The 24,782-nt window shown below is 43.1% G+C and overlaps 1 protein-coding gene across 2 annotated transcripts in view; it reads right to left on the bottom strand.

Annotated features, from left to right (window-relative positions):
• Nucleotides 1–24,782, bottom strand: part of EPRS1 (glutamyl-prolyl-tRNA synthetase 1) — a 131,445-nt gene that overhangs the window by 16,786 nt on the left and 89,877 nt on the right. For both annotated transcript variants that reach the window (XM_075595582.1, XM_075595583.1), the window contains 6 exons: nt 24,473–24,552; nt 24,126–24,227; nt 19,477–19,632; nt 18,128–18,325; nt 16,873–17,046; nt 2,036–2,196 (listed from right to left, as the gene is read on the bottom strand). In XM_075595582.1, coding sequence (XP_075451697.1) covers nt 2,036–2,196; nt 16,873–17,046; nt 18,128–18,325; nt 19,477–19,632; nt 24,126–24,227; nt 24,473–24,552 — 871 coding nt within the window. The remainder of the gene's footprint in view (nt 1–2,035; nt 2,197–16,872; nt 17,047–18,127; nt 18,326–19,476; nt 19,633–24,125; nt 24,228–24,472; nt 24,553–24,782) is intronic.

Here is a 24,782-nt window from a genome sequence, read left to right as displayed (position 1 = left end):
CTGAAGACCCTCCAAAATTATCTGACTACTCCATGAGACCTCATTGGTGAAGGAAACAGCGAGGGAATGAGCGGGCCAGCTCAGCGCACAAACAGAAGGAAAACAGAGTGTTTCAAACACTCAACATTTATCTGCAGAAACTTATTCAATTATTTTTTTTTAAAGATGTCTTACTAACCTCAGTTACAGCAGAAGACTGCACCCCAAATACTAAACAACCCGTGTATTCCATTTTAATAACAGTTTTGGTAAATTGGCCTCAAACACATTACGGTTCGGTGCATGTGTATAAGCAATGTTTTGGATATGTAAGCCCACCCCACATGCTTTATCTACACGTCACACCACTTTTAGTGAAGGACAGTTCACGGAGAACCACACTTTTGCAATAAACAAACCGTATTAAAATATAGGACACTGGTTTAACCCCTTCACTACCGAGGAGCCTCTTGGGCAGCAAAGTTATACCTGTGATCAAAGCCCCCTCTTAGGAACTAGAGCGGAGGTGGGCAACCCGGACGCCAAACACCACTTGTGGCGAATTGGCAGCAAAGTGTGGCGAATTGAAGAGATTCTAGCGCCGGCGTCTCACCTGGACTCCCTGCGCGGCCTGCGATGATGGCGGCGGCACCCCCTTCCCCGCTTCTGAGGATGGTAGGGAAGGTGCGCCAGCATTGTGACGCACTCCCCCCACGCCCCTCCCCCTCCTCCAGAGCCCGCTCTGCCGACACAGGGAAGATGGTAGGGAAGGAGCGCGCAGTCCCCCCTGCCCCCACCTATGTGACCCGGAACTTCCGGGGTCTGCTGTTAGAGCGCGCTTCTTACCTCGCGCTTCTTGCCCTGATATCAGTAGCAGCCTGGAGAGAAGTGTGTGTGTCTACAGTCCTCCTGGGGACCGCTTCCACCGCCGTGATCAGGTAGGCATGGGGAGGGGGGGTGGGTTATGATGATATGGGGGACTGCTGAAAGGGTGCAGGGGGAGATGGTGATGAAGGGTGCAGGGGGAGATGGTGATGAAGGGTGCAGGGGAAGATGGTGAGGAAGGGTGCAGGGGAAGATGGTGAGAAGGGTTCCTGGGGGGAGATGGTGAGGAAGGGTTCCTGGGGGGAGATGGTGAGGAAGGGTGCTGGGGGGAGATGGTGAGGAAGGGTGCTGGGGGGAGACGGTGAGGAAGGGTGCTGGGGGGAGATGGTGAGGAAGGGTGCTGGGGGGAGATGGTGAGGAAGGGTGCAGGGGAAGATGGCGAGGAAGGGTGCAGGGGGAGATGGTGAGGAAGGGTTCCTGGGGGGAGATGGTGAGGAAGGGTGCTGGGGGGAGATGGTGAGGAAGGGTGCTGGGGGGAGATGGTGAAGAAGGGTGCTGGGGGGAGATGGTGAGGAAGGGTGCTGGGGGGAGATGGTGAGGAAGGGTGCTGGGGGGAGATGGTGAGGAAGGGTGCTTCTGACACAGTTGTAACTGAGTAGTCTAAGTGTTCATGTTTTGAATAAACTTGTTCAAACTGTGTGTTTTAAATTTTCGCATGCGCAACATAATACCTCAATTTTTACATGGTGTGGCTATTTTCACTTCTAATTCGCCACACCTGTGGCTACATTGAAAAATAGGTTGCCCACCCCTGAACTAGAGGGTCCATCTGCAAACATGGCCATGTATCTATATTTGAAAACGTTGAGAAATTAGCCTTCATTAACTGAAAGTCAACTGGACACGACGTATACCAACAAACATACCATTTTAAAACCAATAAATTATTTATTTATTTATAAAATATTTTACCAGGAAGTAATACATTGAGAGTTACCTCTCGTTTTCAAGTATGTCCTGGGATAAATGATAATCCATCCTTGGCACCGCTATCATTAATTCTATTTACCACAGACTAAGCCGCACTTTGCACAGCTATGTTCTTACTGAACATACAGCAGTGGTTTCGGAAAGTAAATTGGGGCACTTTGGCTGCAAGAAAAGGGAAGCTGCCCACCTCTCAATATAACCACAGTGGACCCCTGCTAGAAACAGACAGACTGACACTTACTTGCTGAATAGATGGGCGTGGATTTCTTCCAAGATGTCTTTCAGCTTTTTTTCGGCCTGGTCTTCAGGGAACGTCAGTTTTTCTCCAGTGTCTCGTTTAACGGCTACAAACTGGTTATTTTTCATGTCTCGTGGGCCGACCTCAAGTCTGATTGGAACTCCCTGCAAAGGAAAGTACCCCATTAGTCTGGCCAATATACACCACTTCGCTGCTCGGGACTGCAAGGAACACTACACAGCAGCTGGGGTGTGCCACACCGGTACGATCCAAGGTCACCGCCAGCAGTAACAAGGGACGCAAGTTAGGATAACAGTAAATAATCAAGTAGAAATAGCCGTGTTAGTCCAGTTGTGATAGTGCAGAGTAAACGAGCACTCCGTGATAACAGTAAACTAATTATTTACACAGTCCGTTTACCCAAAGGCAAGTGCATTTCCTGCAGGTATGTGCTTTGTGCATTGCACAGGCTGGGGTGCTTTCTTCCCCATGTTATTGAATGTTTCTTTAATCTTAAACGAGGAGAAAACGACTTGGAGAATAAGGAAACACTGGATTTGGTGGCAGATAAGAGCCACTTGGCCCAACGAGTCTGCCCCTTTTCCTACCAGCTGTATGATCTTAGACCCAATTTGTGCATTCAACACAATTCATGTGGGTTAAATAAAGATATAGGCTTTATACATAAAGACATTTTATACAGAATATTAGCGCACTTCACATTTTGGGGGAGCCAGTACAAGTTACCGGGGCCCGGCGGAAGGGGGCCCCGACTATGTTGCATCCTCTGAGTCCTCCCGGCATCTCCCAATGCAACTCCTGTCAATATGGCTGCGCCATGTTGCCAAGACAATGGAACGCCACAACGTTACGCAGCACACGCTGCCATGACAACGTGGCAACATACGGTGCCCCATTGTCATGGCAACTTGCTGCAGCGTAACGTCACGTGGTGTCCCATTGTCATAGCAACGCGGCGCCATTTTACACCGTGCAGCCATATTGACTGGAGTTGCAGGGGGAGATGCCGGGAGACGCCGCCGCCGGAAAAAAATAAATGTAAAAAATGTTCTCTGGGTTAGGCCTTCAGTAGAAGGTGGTAACCCTGGCTGGGGGTCCCGGAAAACATTTTTTCCCAAACCTGCTCTCAGCAGCCCTGGTCATCCATAATTAAGCAGTCAAATGATAATGCCTGAACAGAGCATAGATATACACACAAAGAAAGTCACTCTTTTCCCCTTTAGGATCCTAGAGAAAATAACACTTGGGGCCCATGATCCGGCGTCTGTGACTGCAATTTAAGGCCTCGTCTAGGGTGGCGCTGAGCTCGGCGCTCAGAGCAAGCAAATTTGAATTTGCCACTCGCAAGCGCGTCACATGAGCACTTCGCCCAATGAGGGCGAACCAGCTCCGTGACGTCGTGGCCGCACGCGCCTAGCCGGCCACGAATCACCCGGCCAAGCAGGGCGCAGCGCACAAGTGCCAGCGCGCCCGTTTCCTGCCTGGCTGCAGCCTAAGGCGCCAGGTTTGAAATAGGTGCATCTAGGCAGAATTCTCCGTAGCAATTACCGGTGTAGCCTATTCAGCAACCGCAATCACCTGAATCTCCAAATGCCAATGAAGTAAGCCGCGTACCTATAGATGTGTGTCTGCATTTCCCCACACAGGATTCAATTACTCTCCTGACCATCACCTTCGCTTTAAGACGACAACGCAAGTACACGTTGCACCCTTAACATCTTGTTTGCATCTTGCGATGGTGCCCCAGCGCTTTCCTAATTTCAGCACTCAAAGTGCATCCACCATCAGTGTCTCTTAAAGTCCCTGTCAATGTATATCATGACCTTACAAACGGGACACAGGCAATGTCATGGGGATGAATCAATAGATTAGGGGGACATCCATGAAGCGGTCCACTGTAACTTTGTTGTCCAAAGAAATTAGGGGATTATACACTGAACAGCACCGTTCTTACTTGGTTCAGAGGAATGGCAACAGTAAGATATACTGTCCTTATTCAACCAGGCTACTTACAGGAGACAGTGGCAGCACATGCAGAAGCTCTAATACAGAACCATACTATCTGAGAGGGTACTTATTGTTTGCCCTCTAGCTTAAAGCGTCAGCTCCACATGCACTTTTTATTTTTCTATATTTCTTCGTCACATTATAAAGCATGAGGTCTGCTTCCACCCCTTCCCTGCTCAATGGTTTCTTTTTAAACTGTGTGTTTCGTTGGGACTTCGAAGAGACTTATCAGGTAGTTAGTCTGATCTGGACCTCCGAGGAGGAGGAGGCTTTGAATTCTGCAGGAGAACCAGCTCTGCGCTACTTGCTGGGTTACTATCTGACCTCGAAGAGCAGGAAAGACGGTGCACAGATATGTGAACTCGACCGTAAACTTTTGGTTTTTATTATTACTTTGCAAGGTCAAGCCAAAAATAAATATAAAAATAAGATCGATATTTGCTTTATTCTGTCATCTTATTACGTTAGATTTTTTTTTTTTGGGGGGGGGGGTAAATTGCATGTAATTTTCCAGTCTGGTCTCGTATCCATTACCAAGAAACCTGGTGCGCCCCATCCTGCGTGTGCGCCCCGTCCTGCGTGTGCGCCCCGTCCTGCGTGTGCGCCCCGTCCTGCGTGTGCGCCCCATGCTGCGTGTGCGCCCCGTCGGACACCATTTACTGCTCTAATCTGTTATTTAAAAACACTGCTTTTTATGGTCGTCTTCCTATACTACAATAAAATGTTACAACGAGTAAGCATTAATTTGACTTTCCTTGTAAATTACTTTATGTCTTTACGTTTCCTGCGAATGACTTTATGGTCTTTATAATATCACTTTACATAAGTCAACTTAAAAAAAAAAAGAAAGTTCAAGAATAGTTGTTACATAGTTACTGTAATTACATAGCACATGGGGTTGAAAAGACATACGTCCAACAAGTTCAAAGCAGCAAAACATGTGAAAACACACATCTATATCTATATCTATATCTCTCTATATCTATATCTATCTATACACACTTTTTTTTTTTTTTTTTTTTTTACAAATCAGTTCTTTAGTATTAGATAGTGACTTTGTTTTTTTGTTAACTCTTACTGCCATTTTCAAGCGTTTTGAAGCATCCTTTGATTTCTATAGCAGGTTTTAGCTCAACTCCCCTGCAGTGCAAGATCTATACAAAACATTCCTGTTTGGGATAATTCGTTGCCAATATTCCCAGCAATTTGAGCTGTAAACTGTAACAATAGATAATGTTACCTTATGAAGGATACATTGTAGCTGCTGAGTTAGGCTACGGCCCCGCTCCCTCCGTCAGCGCGCCTGCACTGCAGACAGGCGGGGCGCTGACATACACAGACCGCGATATACGGTCTGAGGGAGCAGGAGCGGGAGGTGGGGCGTGGCTTGAGCGGAGGGACCCGCTACTCTCCCCCCCTCCCTCCCTCCACGGGCTCGGGCTGGAGCTGCTGATGGTAAGCAACACACACACACACACGCAGGCACTCTCACACACACACACACACACACACACACACACACACACACACACACACACACACACACTCATATACACACACACAAACACAGGCACACACACAGGCAGGCACTAACGCACTCAGGCACACACAAACACAGACAGGCACTCAGGCACACACATACACAAACACAGACACAGACACAGACAGGCACTCAGACACACACACACACACACACACACACACGCTGCTTTCACCCCACACTCCTCCCCGCTCCCCGAAGCCTCTCCTCCTCCCGAAGCCTCCCCTCCTCATTGGCTCACAGCCACACCACGTGACGCGTCAACGCTAGGGATCACCATTCTCTTGTATCCCGTAGCGGCTGACGCGTCACAGCGTGTAGTAAGCTGTGCAGCCAGGGGGGACCGGGACCGGCTCCGCAGGATTCCCCTGCTGGTGGGGAACTCGCGTGTGGCCGCCGGGCGCACCGGGTCCCAGGCCTTACACTGACTGAAGCTGCTATTATGGGCGTGGGCCTAGTGACGTGGTGACGTCACATCACGTGGTGTAGCTGATTCCTGGTGTATCGGAGCCCCTGCATGTATGCTGGATGAGTGCGCTGAAGTCGTGTTCCATGAGAGATGCAGCGTTCATGCATCAATTAGCTAAGTACTCAGTATTTCACACAGAGTGTTATGTTGCAGAGTCTATATGTATTATCACTAGCTACAGGGACTCCCGAGTAAAACTTGACAGCGATGTTGGAGCTGTGCTGTTTGAATTCAAACAGCGTTCATATGGTAGCCTAGTAGATTAGGGAATTCCCCGTTCTATCCTGCATACATACCTCTGAGATAAACTGTTTATCAGGGACTTTGTAGCCAACACGGACGCTGTGTTGCTCTCATTCTATGCTTGATTCATTCAATTGCTGGGGCAATGATATATGAGTTGGATTGCTAGAGATTTTAGGTGATCAACTGTGTGTAATACTCTGCATTTTTCAACTTGAGCAGGATGGTAGTTCAGTATTATATATGATATAGGATTACACACCAGATTACAGCAATCAGCTAGATCGACACCACGTGTTAGTTTTTAATTAATTTTATTTTTCACTTTGTCACCCTTGTGTTTCACGTTGTATAGTCACGATAAAATCAAATAAAACAATTAGTGTGGAGTGCACCACAAATGTACATTCTGTGAGTGAACTGGCGATGCGTCACCATTTTCACTCAATTGTTAATGCTATTATGTTAGGCACAATCAGGAGTGTTACAGAATTATAACAGGAGCACCAAACTATTGCCAGTTTAGGTAAGAATGTAGAATTATACATTTTCACATGTTTTTACATATACAATAAAAAGTTGGAAAGTTGTATTGCTGCTTCAACCTATACTAAATTTAGGCAACAGATACAAATCTAGGATAAAGTATTTACAGTATTTTAATCTAGAGGAAGGCAAACAAAAACCCCAGTGAAACATAATTCAATGACGTCGTCTCAAAGAAAAAAATATTCCTTCCGGACACCAAATATAAGATTTCTCCCTGAATCAACATGCTTCCCATGTTTATTTATTTCCTATTTCCCTGTATATCTTTCCTTTCTAAAAAGATGTGCAACCTTTTTTGGAAGATATCTATTGTATCTTTCATCACAGTCTCCCTGGGTAATGAATTCCACATTGTAACTGGCCTTACTGTAAAGATCCCTTTCCTTTGCTGTTGGTAAAATCTCCTATCCTCCAACCTTAAATAAATAATATCCCATGTGTGTTTTTTTTAATTAATTTTTTTATATAAAATTAGTGCTGTAGTATTAGACAAAACGTTTTTTTTTTGTTTTTGTTTTTTAATTCAACGCTTAAAACCATTTTTAATATACTGAGCAACCTTTGATGATTTCTATAGCAGATTTTAGCCCACCTCCCCAGCAGTGCAAGATCTTGCCACACTTTCCTGTTTGGGATAATGTGTTGCCAATATTCTCAGCTGCTTGAGCTGCATACTGTAACAATAGATAATGTTACCTTAGTAATATAAGAATGCATTGTAGTTGTCGAGTTACAAGGACTGAAGGATTGATTGAAACTGAAAGACAGCCATTTAGTGAACCCTAGAAATCAGGATCTTTGCTGATCTATCACAGGAGAACAAAATCGATCGGCAGCTTAGGTAATTAGTTTTCAATAAAGGTAATCAAAGGCTGCAAATATTAAAAACATTTTTATTTTTTTAATGTAAGTGCTGTTTGGGTTGCCTCTAAGGCATGACCCGGTGTCCTTTGAACTGCCCTTGGGATGAATAGTTCTTTTATCCATCCCCTGTATTAATGTGGTGCTATTCTCTGTACTTGTGCAGTTCCATTATGTTTTGGTGCCCAAAATTGTACTCCATATTCAAGGTGTGGTCTTACAAATGATTTATACAGTGGCATAAGTATGCTTACTTCCCTTTCATCCATTCCCCGTATGATTAAAAGATAAGATCGTATTTGCCTTTGCAGCTACTGCATGACATTGGGCACTATTGCTAAGCCTGCTGTCTATAAGCACTCCTAAATCCTTCTCCATTAAGGATTCACTGAATTTTCCCCCATTTAATTTGTAAGTCGCCAGTTTATTCTTGCTTTCCAAATGCATAACCTTACATTTATCTGTATTAAACCTCAGCTGCCATTTACCTGCCCATGTTTCCAGTCTATCCAAGTCCTTCTAGAGAGATTATATTCTGCTCTTATTCTACCAATTTAGACAATTTCGTGTCATCAGCAAAGATGACACTATATATATATATATACCCTCTATGCCAACCTAAAACACAGGGGTCACAGTACCGATCCCTGAGGTACTCCATTCACAACTTTAGCCCAACCTGAAAAAGTTCCAGTTATGACAACCCTCTGTTGTCTATTCTTCAACCAGGTTTCAATCCAATATACACAAAAATAGATGACATGACCCGGCGCTAATATATGTGAAAAAACAAAAAAATAAAAAAATATTGTATATATTGTCCCAAATGGTGCCAAGTGATGAAATGATAGTTCAATGGTCACAACCTTAAAAGTCCGGTTGGGCACAGACTCAGTTCACAGTTCATCAAAACAGATGGTTCTTCTCATATGTTGGACTTGATCCTGCATATTAAAGATATCAAGCAGAGAACAAACATTGCGCAGTATATTGAGACAAACAATAATATTTCCAAATAGTGATGTATATCTGAATTGCCTACTTACTAGAAGTGACTAGATCACGTGCAGGGGAGAGAATCTGTTCTTTAAACCTTCTTTCCCTGGAAGCCTCTTGATGTCGCACGAACCCCTCGTGGTGTTCCTGGCCTCCGTGGGTATAGAAGGGATCTTTCTGCAGCCCCTGTCTTCAGGAATCCTGTACCTCTTACTCCGTTTAGGGAACAAAAAGAAGGACAGAGGATTGCGCAGCACAATAAATCTTTAATGGCACTTGCCCAAAACCACGATGAAATACTCACAAAAGAAGGTGAGTTAAAATACAATAAAAAGGTGCTCGGCCCAGCACACACACACAGCCGCCTGAGTCACTGGTAGTCCGCTCCGGTACCGCGTGTACCTCGCGTGTATCCGGCGCTCTAGTGTGACGTCACTATCTTCCATAAGACTCGCGGCTGGGATGACTGGGACACTGCTCCTTAGGCTCCTCCCTACGCGTTTCGTGACGGGGAACGTCACTTCGTCAGGGGATTGTGGAGCCTCATCAATCCCTTGTCACTTTTATAGCCGTCAGATTAACCCCTTACATGAAAAGGGATCTCATATGACTGATGGATGGCAATTAACATTCCTATTAAATGGTACCAGCGGGGTTTAAGGAAGCATGTGAATAAAGCACTATACACTATACATTATTATTATATTAAAATATTAAAAATATTAGTAAAGGGGAGTTTGACTTTTTGGTGATTGAAAAACCACAGATTCCTCTCTTTTACTTCATCCCTAAAATTCATAAGAATCCCCTAAGACCCCCAGGTAGACCTATAATTTCGGGGGTCGGATCCCTCACATCCAACCTTTCCCAGTTTGTGGATTTTCTGTTACAGAAATATGTTGTTGAAATACCCTCTCATCTCAAAGACACGTCACATGTCCTACAGACAGTTGAAAACCTCAAGTGGGATAAAGATCTGATGTGGATAACATGTGACGTGGTATCTCTCTATACCATTATAGACCATCAGATGGGTCTCAAGGCTGTAGAAAGTGTCCTATGTAGAGATGTCAACATGGAACCTTTGGTAAAGGGTTTCATTTTGGAATCTATCAAACATATACTGACCCACAACTACTTCTCACATGAAGGTCAATACTATCTCCAGACGTGCGGCACTGCGATGGGTACCAGGTTTGCTCCAAGTTATGCAAACATATTTATGGGTTTGTGGGAGGAAAATTTCATCCTGAACCACAACCCATATGGGGCAAACCTGGTGCTATGGAAACGCTACATCGATGATGTGCTGTGCGTCTGGAGAGGGACTCCTGAAGAACTAGAGGCCTTTCAGACCCATCTGAATACAAATGATTACAACATTAAATTTACTTTCAATACCAGTTCACAATCTATTAACTTCCTAGACCTGACTCTATATATAGTAGACAATGAAATACAGACAAAAACATACTATAAGGAGGTAAGCGCCAATTCCTACGTCCTGGCGTCTAGTCACCATCATCCTCAATGGATAAAAAACATCCCCAAGGGACAGGCGTTAAGAGTTAGACGAAATTGTTCACAAATAGAAGTGTACAACAAACAGATCAAAGAATTGGGCTATAAATTTAAGGACAGGAAGTACAAGGAGAGACTTGTCAATAATGCTATTGAACAAGCCAATAACACAGATAGACAGTCTCTTGTTCACCCTGTTAAGAAAATAGATGCTGGTACTAACAAGATATTTTTGCCATTTATCACGCAGTACAACGGTATGTCTAAAGACATTGTCAAGGTGTTAACAAAACATTGGGGCATCTTGCAAAGAGATCCGATTCTACAAACTGTACTGCCTGATAAACCGCAAGTGGTCTATAAAAAAGCCCAAAATTTAAAATCAGTACTGGCCCCCAGTTGCCCTAAGAAAAAACAAGGACCAGGAGACACTATGTGGCTTAAAGAGCTAAAAGGATATTTTCCCTGTAAAAAATGCATTGGGTGCAGTTATGGTATAAAATGTAAGGAATTCAGATCAAATGTTACCGGAAAATTTTTTGAAATCCGCACATTCATTAACTGTAATACCAACTATTGTGTTTACCTCCTAGAATGCCCCTGTAAATTACAGTACGTGGGACGTACAGGGAGACCGTTAAAACGAAGATTTGCCGAACATGTTTATAACATTAAGAAAGGGCTGGAGACACACAGTGTGTCCAACCATTTCAGAACACACCATAACATGTCCCCTGAGGGGTTAACATGTATCGGCATAGACTGCCCAAAGGTAGGGGTCAGAGGGGGTGATAGATTGCAGAGGGTATCCCAACAGGAATCCTTCTGGATCTACACTCTGCGTACGCTCCAACCCAAAGGGTTAAATATTGATTTTGATTTAGCTTCCTTTTTATGAACTTTTGACTTAAAAACATTTTTTGCTCCCATCCAGTTTATTTTATAGTTTTTTCATGTTTTTAGTCCATCATCTTTGTTCTAGTGCTCTTTTACATTATTTATTTTAATATATGTATAGTGCTTTATTCACATGCTTCCTTAAACCCCGCTGGTACCATTTACCAGTTAATAGGAATGTCAATTGCCATCCATCAGTCATATGAGATCCCTTTTCATGTAAGGGGTTAATCTGACGGCTATAAAAGTGACAAGGGATTGATGAGGCTCCACAATCCCCTGACGAAGTGACGTTCCCCGTCACGAAACGCGTAGGGAGGAGCCTAAGGAGCAGTGTCCCAGTCATCCCAGCCGCGAGTCTTACGGAAGATAGTGACGTCACACTAGAGCGCCGGATACACGCGAGGTACACGCGGTACCGGAGCGGACTACCAGTGACTTAGGCGGCTGTGTGTGTGTGCTGGGCCGAGCACCTTTTTATTGTATTTTAACTCACCTTCTTTTGTGAGTATTTCATCGTGGTTTTGGGCAAGTGCCATTAAAGATTTATTGTGCTGCGCAATCCTCTGTCCTTCTTCTTTTTGTTCCCTAAACGGAGTAAGAGGTACAGGATTCCTGAAGACAGGGGCTGCAGAAAGATCCCTTCTATACCCACGGAGGCCAGGAACACCACGAGGGGTTCGTGCGACATCAAGAGGCTTCCAGGGAAAGAAGGTTTAAAGAACAGATTCTCTCCCCTGCACGTGATCTAGTCACTTCTAGTAAGTAGGCAATTCAGATACACATCATCATTTGGAAATAATATTGTTTGTCTCAATATACTGCGCAATGTTTGTTCTCTGCTTGATATCTTTAATATGCAGGATCAAGTCCAACATATGAGAAGAACCATCTGTTTTGATGAACTGTGAACTGAGTTTGTGCCCAACCGGACTTTTAAGGTTGTAACCATTGAACTATCATTTCATCACTTGGCACCATTTGGGACAATATATATACATTATTTTTTTATTTTTTCACATATATTAGCGCCGGGTCATGTCATCTATTTTTGTGTATATTTAATTAGTCAGAGATAATAGAGATGTCTCAATAGATCACCAGGCTGCTTAGTTTAGTTAGTGCACAGCACTGTAGTATTAGTATTAGGTTTAGCGCTTTAAACAGTATTTTGTATTTTAAATTTATACAGGTTTCAATCCAGGAGCAAATATTTTTAGAGCCCAGTTTCGTGTATTTTGTACACTAACCTCTTGTGCGGCACTGTATTAAAAGCCTTTGCAAAATCTAAGGCTGTGTTTATAGTGGCGTAGTGCTTGCTGATGCGCGCTTAGCATATATTCAGAGACCCATTATATGTTATGGTGCCATTCTGAGTGAGAGCTTCCGCTTGCTTGCTCACGCTTGCTGAATCTCGCTCAGCTTCCAGCTACAGGCAAATCTGTGTTTCTGTGCTTGCTGGAGAGGAGGTGTGGTCACGTGACCGCACAGCCTCCAATCAGAGCACAGCACAGAAATTATCTTACACCCGAGAGCGGCCATTGTTCCCTGTGTGCTGTGCTATGTGTGTGCAGTGTATGAAGTGAGTGTGTGCTGTGTGCTGGTGCTGTGTGTGTACACATACATACATACATATCATACATACATATCCATTACACAGATCCCTGTCCCGCCTCGCCTCCGCCCCACAAGCCCCGCCTAACCGAGCACACGCTCTGTCTGATGGGCAAGAACATGAAAAGCAGCCGCTTGGTAAGCGAGAGGTGAGCATCAGCGCTGGAGAGCACAGCCACTCTCCACTATAAACACAGCCTAAGTAGACCACATCAACTACATTACCCGGATCTCAATTCCTACTTGCCTCAAAGAAATTAATAAGGTGAGTTTGGCATGACCAATCCTTCATAAATCCATGCTGACTATTACTAATAATTTTTGTTTCCCATTAGGTACTCCTGAGTATTATCCACTACTAAACCTTCAGGTAGCTTCCCCACTATTGATGTTACGCTTACAGGTCTGTAATTCCCTAGTTGTCATATAGATGTCTTTTTAAATATAGGCAACACGTCTGCTTTATGTCAATCTTGTGGGACCGAACCTGTGGAAATGGGGTCCTTTAACATTAAATGTAATGATTTAGCTATTACTGAACTTAGCTCCTTAAGAACACTTGAATATGTGCCACCGGGGCCAGGTGCCTTATTTACTTTAAATTTTATCAAGCCACCTATGAACTTCTTTCTTAGTTAACCAATAGTTCATTAATATTGAGGTTGTTCTTGTAGCATTATTATTGCAATGGACTCCTCCCTGGTAAATACAGAGGCAAATAATTTGTTTAATACCTCTGCTTTTTCCTCATCTCCAATAAATTGCCTGTCCAGCTCACACTGAAAGAGTCCTATATTTGCTATTCTAATCTTTTTGTGAAGGTACTTAAGGAACTTTTTAGGGTTCATCTTACTTTCTCTTGCCATCCTTTTTTAATTTTCAATTTTTGCTTATTTGATTGCCCTTGTGCAACTTTTGTTACATTCCTTATAATTCTGATACGATGTCTCTGTCCCTTCTGAATTTAAGAATCTAAACGCCTGCCTCTTCCTTTCCATTCCCTACCTGTTTATTTAGCCACATTGGTTTAGACTGATTTCTTTAATATTTATTACCAAGGCTATACACTGATAAGTGTGCTTTTCTAACAAAGTTTTCAAGACTGACCATTTATCTTCCACATTTTGTCCTGCAAAAATAATATATATATTTTTTATGTATTCCTTGTAGTTTGTCTTCAAGTTTATTCACATCTGCCTTTCTAAAACTGAAAGCCTTTGTTGAACCTAAACAAAATGGTTTTTGATCATTTATTTTAAAGGAGACCACATTTCCCAAATGTTGCTGGACTTGCATATTTGTTAATACAGTACTTCTACATTGTTAAATATTACCAAATCCAGTATTGCCCCTCTCCTGGTTGGACCCTCAATTTATGGTCATGTAATTGTCTTTAAGCACCCCCAAAAACGGGTTCCTTTAGTTGTAATGCTGATTTCATTGCCCCAGTCTATGTCCGATAATTAAAAAAAAAAACATTATGCAAACATGACCCAGTTTTGATAACATCTACATTTGCAAATGTATTTTGGCTTCTTGAATCTCAGATATTTGGTGGTTTATAGCAAACATGTTTTTGTACTTTTACCTCCATTGCTAATTTCTATCCACAAGGTCTCTAACTTTTCATCATTCCTTTCATAAACATCTTCCCTTATAAATCCAATTTCAAATCCTGTTTAAAATAAAAACATACTCCACCTCCTCTTCTATTTGCTCGTTCCCCCTAAATTAACTGCTCAGTCACGAGTTTCATCCCTCCATGTTTCAGGAATGTCTGTGATATCATACTGCTCCCTTGTAGCTATTAATTCAAGCTCCCCCATTTTATCTGTCAGGCTTCTTGCATAAGCAAGCATGCATTTAAGTTTTTCAGGTCTGTGCTATTATCTAATCTGCTCCTACATCTCTACTAGTTTTTTTTTTAGTATTATCTGTTTTAATATGGGTGTCTCCCTTCTTGCCAAACTCACACTTGTCCCAATTCTACCTCCATGATCCCTAGCTATTTCCCCATTCCTATCTCTTCTGTCTAGTTCATTACACTTAATTTCTTGTCCCTCCCCCTTTCTTCCTAGTTTTAAATCTTCTCCAACCTTTTTAACATCCACCCCCAAGCACAGAAGATCCCTCTTCCTTGAGGTGCAATTCATCCCTACCAGAAAGGTGGCACCTCTCAGAATAGGAATCCCAGTGCTCTAAAATCCCAAAGCCCTCCTTCCAACACCACTTTAGCCATGCATTAACCTCCCTAATCTCTGCCTGTCTCTGGCACATGGCACTGGTATTTCAGAAAATACTACCTTGGAAGTCCTTGCCTTAAGCTTGCGGCCTAGATCCCTGAAATCATTATTTAGGACCCTCCATCCTTTAACTTTGTCACTGGCATCAACATGTACCAAGACTGCCGGATCAGTCCCAGCCCCTCCCAATAATCTGTACACACGACCCACAATGTGCCGAACTCGAGCCCCCGGGAAACAACCAACTGTTCGGTTCATGCGGTCACGGCACTAGATTGCCCTATCTACCCTCCTAATAATCGAGTCCACTACCACAACAACCTTTCTTTGCCTCTGAGTATCCAGAGTCCTCTCTGTGCTAGAGTAACTACTCCCCTGGTTGTCAGAGGAATCAGTCTCCATCAGCCTAGACATTCCTGCACCGACACTCCCAATATGTTTACTCAACCTGGCAAATCTATTGGGATGGGTCAACTAAGAACTGGCCTGCCTCTTCCCATTCCCAGCTACCGACCTGTTCCTGGTCCTCACTCATAGCTACACCCACTGTAACACTAGTCCCAGCCAGGGCCTGCTTACTGAGCACAAAACTCCTTTCAAGATTATCAATGTCCCCCAATCTTGTAAATTTCCTCTTCAGATCAGAAATCTGAGACTCTAAAGAGACCACCTCCTCACACCTCACAGCGGTATGCTCCCTGGAAAAGCTGCTCCAAGTGCACATACATGTGGCAAGATGTGCATTGAGTGGCATTCTCAATCCTGCTCATCGTTGCAACAATGGAGTATCAAGTGCCAACAATTGACTGTACTTCAATATAATATACCTTGTTGCAACTACTTGTTCTAACTTCACACTGAACACAAACTGCAATTCAAGCACACGCCGTTCAAGAATTATACTCTGTACATTACTAGATGTCTTTTTTTAAGCTGTATACATTTTTTTTGTTTAATTGGCATGTTGCGATTATATTTATTGGGGTTGCATGAGATGTTATAGTCAAACGTGCAATTCACAAAAGCCCACTCATAATATATACTGGTCCATAAAAAGAAAAGTGGTGGAAGCCATGAAAACGCCAACATTATAACATGTATTAACAATTATCGTGCTGGCCCAATAAGGGCAATGAGTAATCCTAGGGCTCGTCCGTGCGGATACAGCTGCACTATTAGCAGATTATTATGGGTTTTTTTTTTCAAACGTAAAAATCATGAATGCAAAGGCTGGGCAAATCCAACTCAAAATGCCCTTTGTAAGGGCATTAAAAAGAAAAGTGGACTCCAAGCCTGGTGTCAAGCTGCCGGCACCTAAAGGCGATACTGGGCAACATCTAATGCCTGTGGCTTTCCAAAAAACATATTTTGCTGCATTTTTAGGGTTGCGAATTTGCTAATATTTGTATTATATAAGAATAATGCAAAAAAAAAAAAAAAAAAAAATAAAAAAAAAAAACAGTCTGTAGGGTTTCTCTAACACAATAACAGCCTTAATAGGAAGTTGGTTGGAGAAAAAGACAACATATTATATTCTTATCAGCAGACACTGTTACATAAAATATCACAGCTATAAGTTTTATTAGTTTAAGTAGCAATGGTTAACCAATATAGGTGGAACACTTTAATTAGTCACACATAAAGGGCAAGGAGTTGCTTTTTTCCCCCCCGGTACATTTTCTGCTTTATAATTCAATTTCCCATTTACAGGCATTTATGATCGGATCAGGAAGTTACAGAAAAAACAAAGCTCAATGAGCAGCCACAGACCTAGAAAAACATTAGTAGAAGTGGCTGTAAAGCACGCCACTGTCTGACCTTCAGGTGCATGACCGAGGGGACCCGAGTCAGCTCGGGTAAGGGCCGCAGGGAGACTTACCTTTAGCTCCCAGTGGTTGAATTTCCACCCGGGTGAATAGTTGTCCCGTAAATCTGCACGTGCCCGGATGTCCACGTTTAAAAGACGCTTCAGATACTGGTTACATTTCTTTAGGAGGGCCTCTTTGTCTTCTTCAGACAGGGAGTTTGTGATGCCACATGGAATAACCACCACCTGCAGCAGACAGAAATCACAGCTTGATGTACATCGCTAAACAGGACACTGGCATGTCAGAACGCCAAAGCAAAGTGCCGCACATTCGTTTACAGTAAGTATGGTTATCGAGTATTATGGATAGATAACCTCTCCAATGTTGTTATTGAAAACAGATGTTACAGGTGCAGACCATTCTTCGCCATACAAGCCGCAACCCTCTGAAAATACATGAATACTTCCGTTCTCATTTGAAGGGGGCACTATTTCCTTTGGGAATATAATATAATAATATAATATACAACGCGAATCCGCTTATATCGCGATGCAAGCGTGGCTCCCAATTTCCGTATTTATGAATACTTTTACAACACTATTATTGATATCTTAAATACTTTATTGTACAAGGCATACAATTGTACATTATTTCTAACGCTATCCACTTATAGCGCGATGTGATTCTTTGGACCCCAAGCACAGCTTTATAAGTTATAAGGGGGTTGAGGTGTGTGTGTGTGTTTTTTTTTTTTTTTTTTCTCAAAATTGTCTGTGTTTTTCCATTCTCCACATCCATCATTCAAATCCTTTATTTAAAAAAAAAAATGCGAGGGACTGCACCCTTTTGTCCAACGATTGATTAAATGCAGTAACCTAGGCTGTGTCCTGTGTCCCTAATGATCCTGGGAGGCTTGCAAGACAGGTGAGAATAATTAAACGAGTTAACATTTCTCTGGGACCAATTTTTGTAACCCACTAATATGGATTTGCAAACTATAGCCAGCTTCCTTTGTCAAGAAACAGACCAAGTCCTCCGGACGATTCTTCCAATTCCACACAATATGGCTTACACCTGCACGGCGTTGTAAAAAAAATAAAAAATAAACTTTTGCCATAATCAACAATGTTAAGCAGTACGGTTGAAGCCATACAGAAGTCGACAGTGACCACCACATGTCATCAATGTCTAGCATTTTTTGCGAAGTGTAATGCCCTGTGGTCATCTATTTTGATTGGTTCCCTCTCGGACCTTCCTAGTTCCTCTTCCTCCTATCTGAAGTATCAGACTATTTTGAACTCCGGCTCTATAGTAAGCTACACGTACCTGGACACAGGCCACACGAGGTGGCAGCATCAGACCCATATTGTCCCCGTGAATCATGGTCATTACTCCGATCGTCCGAGTTGTAAGTCCCCAAGAGTTCTGGTAAGCATACTGTTTTTCACCTGGTGTTTTAGGATCTTCAAAGACAATCTCAAACATTTTGGAAAAGTTCTGGCCAAGGTGATGTGACGTTGCCCCCTAAAAACACGATTTAGAGTAAGACAAGCACGATACTTGCAATTTAAACATTACTAGAAGCTGCAGATGCACGATGAGCAAATGATTTCTTGCATTGAAACAGTATATTTTCCCTGATTAGAATAAAGACATGGGTATGTGATAAAGGTTGTACACAATTATAAAAAAAAAAATGAGAAAAACGATCAGATACATTTTTAATTTATAAACATACAAAGTACAGCATCCATATGACAAGGTACTGTTACCGGTCACTAAAAACTACCTCGGATTGAGGCATCTGTAGGTAGCCCTGGCCGGGAATCAGACTAGCAATCCGATTCCAGGAGTTACTGCCTATCCAGGTAATCAGCCAGTCGGATGGATTCAATGGCAGAGTTACAAATGAGCGGAATACTGCTATATAAAAGTGTGTGTCTAGGATCCTGACTGTCTTGTGTCTGCGAGAGAGCAGAGCCCTGTCTTTCTGTGATCGAAGCATTGCTGCTGAATCTCCCTTCTCCTCCGTGAAGGATGCTGAAACCCTTCATTTATGCCTCGAGGTGAACTCCATACTTCTGGATGCTACGGCTGCCCACATAGGGAACTTTACATGCCAGATAGCTGTGTATGTTTATCACCCGCCAACCCCCAACCCCGTCAGGAGCCAGAGTGAAAAATGGGCGTCCCGGGGACTACAATCCGTCACAGATCTAGGACCTCGTATCCCTTTCATTTTCAGGTAGCGTTTCCCATGTGGAGGCCGCCTACACAAACATGCTACACTCCGGTGCTGAGTATTTCTATGCAATTCCAGCCTCTAAAGTCAATTTTCCCAACTTAGGGCGGCACGAACTCATGGAAACTCCCAGACATGTCAATGGAAGTTTTTGTGCCCCGAACGGCCCTAGTGCAGTTTAATAAAGAAGCCCAATCATATGAGCACAACCAGAGCTTCAAGGGGGGTAAGGTGAAGATGCAGCAGTTTTATTCATTAGAAAGTTCTGTTTTCTAGGCTTTGGACACTTGGACATATCTAGTGGTATTTAACATTGTTTTATTCATGTTCATCAGCCAAGAAACAGGGCCGCTGCTTTGGCAACATCCCAACTCAAACAAAGAACATCCCTCGACTGACAAATAATCATGTGTAACAGAAGGTAAGCGCACACCTGAATGGCTCTACCGCTGGCAGATATGAAAGCCTCTACTGTAGTCGTGTAATCGCCTCCTGGAAATTTTTCTTTTTCAGTCTTTCTTCCTTTGACTATTGGAATAGCCAAGAGCTCCTCGTACACACGCGCATAGAGGTCCAGGATCTGCAGGACCTAGCATGAAGTTGAGAAGAACAGAATTAACTCAAGGACTAGTTTCTATATGCTATTTTGACGTCTTGATAAAAGGTCGGAGTGTAGGGGCGAAACGTTGGCAAATATATAATAAACATTAATATACATTTTTACACTGATCGCCGGTTCAGGTACATCCTGGACAATCCAATATTTTTAATCTAGACTACAGAGGTCAAAAATCATTGCTCTAATTCCATCACAATTTATGTACAAAAAGTAAATTATTTCACTGAAGGGCAACAGGTAGAGATACCCAAGGGACTAAACAAACCATGTTACTGCCTTCAAAAATCAACTTGAATAATTATGGTGTTTTCAGACCAGGTTTGTCAGAATTAAATCTTAAAAATTCCAATCCTGTCCGTATCTTTGGATGTTTCCTTATAAAGGGACAGTCCCACTTAGCTCACAAACACACATGTAAGTATAACACTTAAAAATGTAACTTGCATATTTCAAAATGAACCGTAGAAGAGAATGGGCACTTTGGATTTTGCAGGAAATAATTTTTTATTATAGGGCCCGTTTCAGATACATATATATATATATATATATATATATATATATATATATATATATATATATATATATATAACCTCGGCCCCTGCCCCTTCAGCGCATACGCGACCTCTGCCGTTCCTGTTCTGCGCATACATGGCAGCCCCCTTCTCGGTACCGCCGTATTGGCGGATCGCCGAGAAGCGGGGCCCTACTGTATACATTTTAAACATGTATGTCAAAAATAAAAGTCATCTTTGAGGTAAACATTAAAATATTTTGTTTTTTCGAAATTAACAAAAGTTTATCTTCTGAGGATAATGCAAAGCAAATTCTTATGTCTCCCATAGCATAAATATTTTTTACAGAGTCCAATTTCCTTTATTTTTTTTTACAAGAATTCGTGTGGCATCTTATCAAACGTTCCAACATCTAAGTAGACCACATCAACTGCATTACCCTGGTCTAAATGCCAACTTACTACCTCAAAGAAACTAATGGTTAGTTTGGCACGACCTATACTTCATAAACCCATGCAGACTATTACTAATAATTTAAGTCAATAGTTGATTCCCCGAGTACCTTTCAGAACCTTTATTTTGGATTTTATGGAATGTCCCCAGTATTGCAATATCATGAGAATCCAGTCCTGGTTTTCCAAATCTCTATTATACAGCGTTACTGTACAACACTTAAATGCACTGGGATTAGAGCTACAAAACTAGAAATGGATGAAAGTCTTAAAGGATGTTCAATCTTCAAATGTGTTTCGATTCATCCTCGTTAATGCAGAGGAGTTGGTTCAGAAGCTAGCGAGTTTGTAAGGGACCACCGGGAAGATAACATAAGAGGACGGTACACCAGTGCCCCCGCCACTGTTTGGCACACGATGTGCACTACTGAAAATAACTTGAACAATGTAAACTTACCCACCCAGGTCGACACTAGCGCTACAGGACTGTGGACGCTGCAGGCCCTAGAGAATCTCCCATAAACTAGGGCCAACCCCATTTGAGCTCCCTCCCCCCCACACACACAGGCAAATTTGCCAATTGGACAAGCTATAGGATCTGTATTGCGTCCTCAAGACGACATTAGTTAACAGGGACTACGTTTATTTTCTGGAACGCGACCCCTCCCTGCAGGGGGAAGACTACTACGAAAGCGGTGTTGACCATGCCACTAAGATGACTCAGAAATGATCAGTGTCCAACGCGGTAACCAGAAAATGTATATCTGAAAGCTTGATAGGACCCGCCTTAGACGTGGTGGAGGACCTACGTACTAGTAATCGTTTGGCTACGACATGAGAATACTTTGCAGCCCTGGACATTTGGCACTACAGAGACTGGGGAAGATGTACTGTATCAAGTCAGGAACTCCAGGCAGAACAATGGAAAAAAGCCGTCAGGTTACCTTCAGTACCTAGATAGAATACTGTAGAAGGCCGTCATAAAAAGGAGGACTAGTCACCTGCTGAGGTAGCCAAAGCAAGGATCACCCCACTTCTGAGAGGCGCCATGCATGCACAGCTGGCCTTTATCAGGCTCCATGATGAAGTCAGTGACCCTCCGGATAATGCCCTCCCTCTACGATCCATAAGGGAGGATGAAGATATTCATCCGAACAGGGATGAACCTGTCAGGTTCCGCACCTACTATCCCCGGAACCAAGTCCAGTGGAAGAGATGTTCCGCCAGGCTGGATGCCTTAACGATGAGGGCCTCTGACCCTCAGCCACTGTCCGCGAGAAGCTCAGATATACCTGAGAGGAAAGGAAGGTCAAGACTGTTGAACTCGGTGAAGAAACAAAAGTTTTGCTCCAATTGCGCTGAAGATGGACAACCCGCTGACTGTGAGAGATCCCACAACATCTACAAGTGACCAAGATGTTCAGGAGGGGAGCGACCAGAACCTCTGAAGTTTTAAAGCTTCACGAACAACCCCATATCGGGAAAGATGCTGCCAGACCAGCCGGCAACAATTTTGTTCCCCCCTGGCTTGGTCAAACCCAAGATGGAGGTCCCTATGTTCCTGGATGGACAGAAGACATGTCTCATGGATAGCAGCTCTCAGGTCACCATGATATATATGAGCCATACTACAGAAAGTATCTACGCCACATCCCCCTAGAACCCTGAGGGGATAACTGCTCCATGGAGTAGAGGACACACCATCAGTACATGGGCAACATTCACATCCGCCTACGGTTCCTGAAAGAGTTTGTGTGGATAAAGAAACTGATGCCTTAGCACTAGTCTGTACAATTAAGAATGATGATGATGATTGTAGCGTGCCTTGTCTAGCAGGGTCGCAAGCCGTCATGTTTGGAATGCTGGTAACTTTGTGCCGGAACATGGATATGCAGAGAGCCTGAAGATGCACCCCAAAATCATGTAAAATAAAAAAAATGATCGCTTTCAAAAGTGTACACTTTCTTTATCCCATTTTGCAGCTTTGAGCTTCTTACCTTGAAACTGTGCAGTGCACTTGCTTTTTCCTGTATACTGGCATACCCTACATCAACGTACGCAATGGGTCCAGAGCATGTATGTAAACCGAAAATGTACTTAAAGTGAAGCACTATCTTTATTCCACTTATCGATGCATGTACTGTACTGCAATCATCATATACGTGTAGAACTGATGTAAATAACACATTTGTAACAGGCTCTATAGTCTCCCCGCTTGCGCACAGCTTCGGTACAGGTAGGGAGCCGGTATTGCTGTTCAGGACGTGCTGACAGGCGCATGCGTGAGCTGCCGTTTGCCTATTGGGCGCTATGTCCTTACTCGCAAGTGTACTTAAAGTGAGTGTCCTTAAACCGGGGTATGGCTGTACAAAGCACACTAAGCAATATGTTTATTGATTTGAAAACTTAGAGCAACATTTTGACCCTCCATAATTCTACATTTATTATTTATTTTTATTTTACAAGATGATATCTAGGGGGCCGAGAGCAGTACAGCAGACTGGAGTTGGCTACCCATGCTGTAAGGGGGCAAAAAAAAGACCCGCCAAAAAATCGAGTCGCCAGGATTGCCACTAAGTGAAGTGAAATAAATGTAAAAGAAACAAGTCCTGATTTTATAGAAATCAAGCAAAACTCTGGTTGTGTGACAAGAATGTAACCGGAGTTGGGTGAAATCAGGACACTTGGCAATGCTAGTGGAGAAGAGGAGACTGGAGAGCACGTGAAGCACAGCTGAGGAAGGGACACCACCTAGAGAGAAACGAACACTACAAAACACAACCAGCACACGGCATTCCCACCGACATGCTGCAGGGTGGGTGGGGTTCAGGTTCCTACACATGTTATATTAAAGGCAGGGCGGGGGGGGGGGGGGCAGGGTCTTTAAATCTAAAAATGTGTTACAGATGTAATAAATGAGAGCAACATGTTGAAATGTAATAACTTTCAAGGTCTTTAAATGCATCCACAATTACATTACAAGCTTGAGGCCCTCCTACATCTAAATGGTTTTCTGATCTCCCTTTTGGAGAACTTGTTGAAGAGCCCTCGTCTTGCAGAGGTTCAAGGTAATGACATGGCCTTCACCTGGAACACCTGTGTAGCTCCAGGTATAACTAAGAAAATAACTTGGCCCTATCCAACCAATACCAAGAGAGCCATGAACCATGGGGACCTTCTTGCCATTGATTGACTCGCAGGTAATGCGGTTATTGTCAACAGCCCCAGAAGAATGAAGTTGGGGATGGAGGATAGTCTTACTCAAAGTGTTAATATTGTTTATTTGTGTTGCGTAAATCCACCTCTTGTATGCTATACAATGACATTATTATTTGCTCATAATAGTTTTGAAGTTCATGAGATTACTCTGGAGGGTGTAATTTGTTCTGTGAATGAAAACAATTGCACAAAACACAGTGTCCACGGTGTAAATACTTAACATGTAGCACGAGGAGAAGCCAAGAAACACAGAATCGTATGATAACAATGAGCTGCTTACCTCCTCTGCTGCTTCTTCACGAGTCGCAAACGCTGTGTGCCCTTCCTGCCAAAGGAATTCACGGGTGCGGAGGAAAGGCTGGGGGTGCTTGAACTCCCACCTCTAAAATGTAAGATAACAAGATAACGCACTCAGGCCAATCATAACAAAACAATATGCAAACAAGTTATTGCTATGAAATTACATAACCCCACACAAAATAATACAAATATCTAATAAAGGTAGGAAGGTTGCACGTATTTCAGAAGAATAAATGGTTTTCAAGCTTTTGACCACGTTATAGAACATCAATTGTAAATCTGCCATTTCTTTGAGAAACTGAAATAAAAATAAACTGTTGCGCTTACCACCACATTACACCACTGATTGAGTTTAATTGGAAGGTCTCGGTGTGACTGCACCCATTTGGCATAAGAAGGATACATGGCTAAAGGAGAGAATGAAAACAAACCCGATTCAGTGCAGACAATGATACTATGGCTTTTAGATGTTAGTGTCTGAAACTGAACGTGATGCAGCGTATTTCAGAGCCCTTCTGCACGGAAGAGGTTAAGGACTTATATACATATGTTAAAGCGGCTCTTTTGGGCCGTTATCGAGCAAAAATCCCTACAGAGGTCAATGGGGACTTTGTCCGAAAACAGTCCAAAAACGACC

This window comes from Ascaphus truei, chromosome 4, assembly GCF_040206685.1.
Source record: "Ascaphus truei isolate aAscTru1 chromosome 4, aAscTru1.hap1, whole genome shotgun sequence".
Lineage (NCBI taxonomy): Eukaryota > Metazoa > Chordata > Amphibia > Anura > Ascaphidae > Ascaphus > Ascaphus truei.
This window is presented reverse-complemented; position numbering and strand designations above follow the sequence as displayed.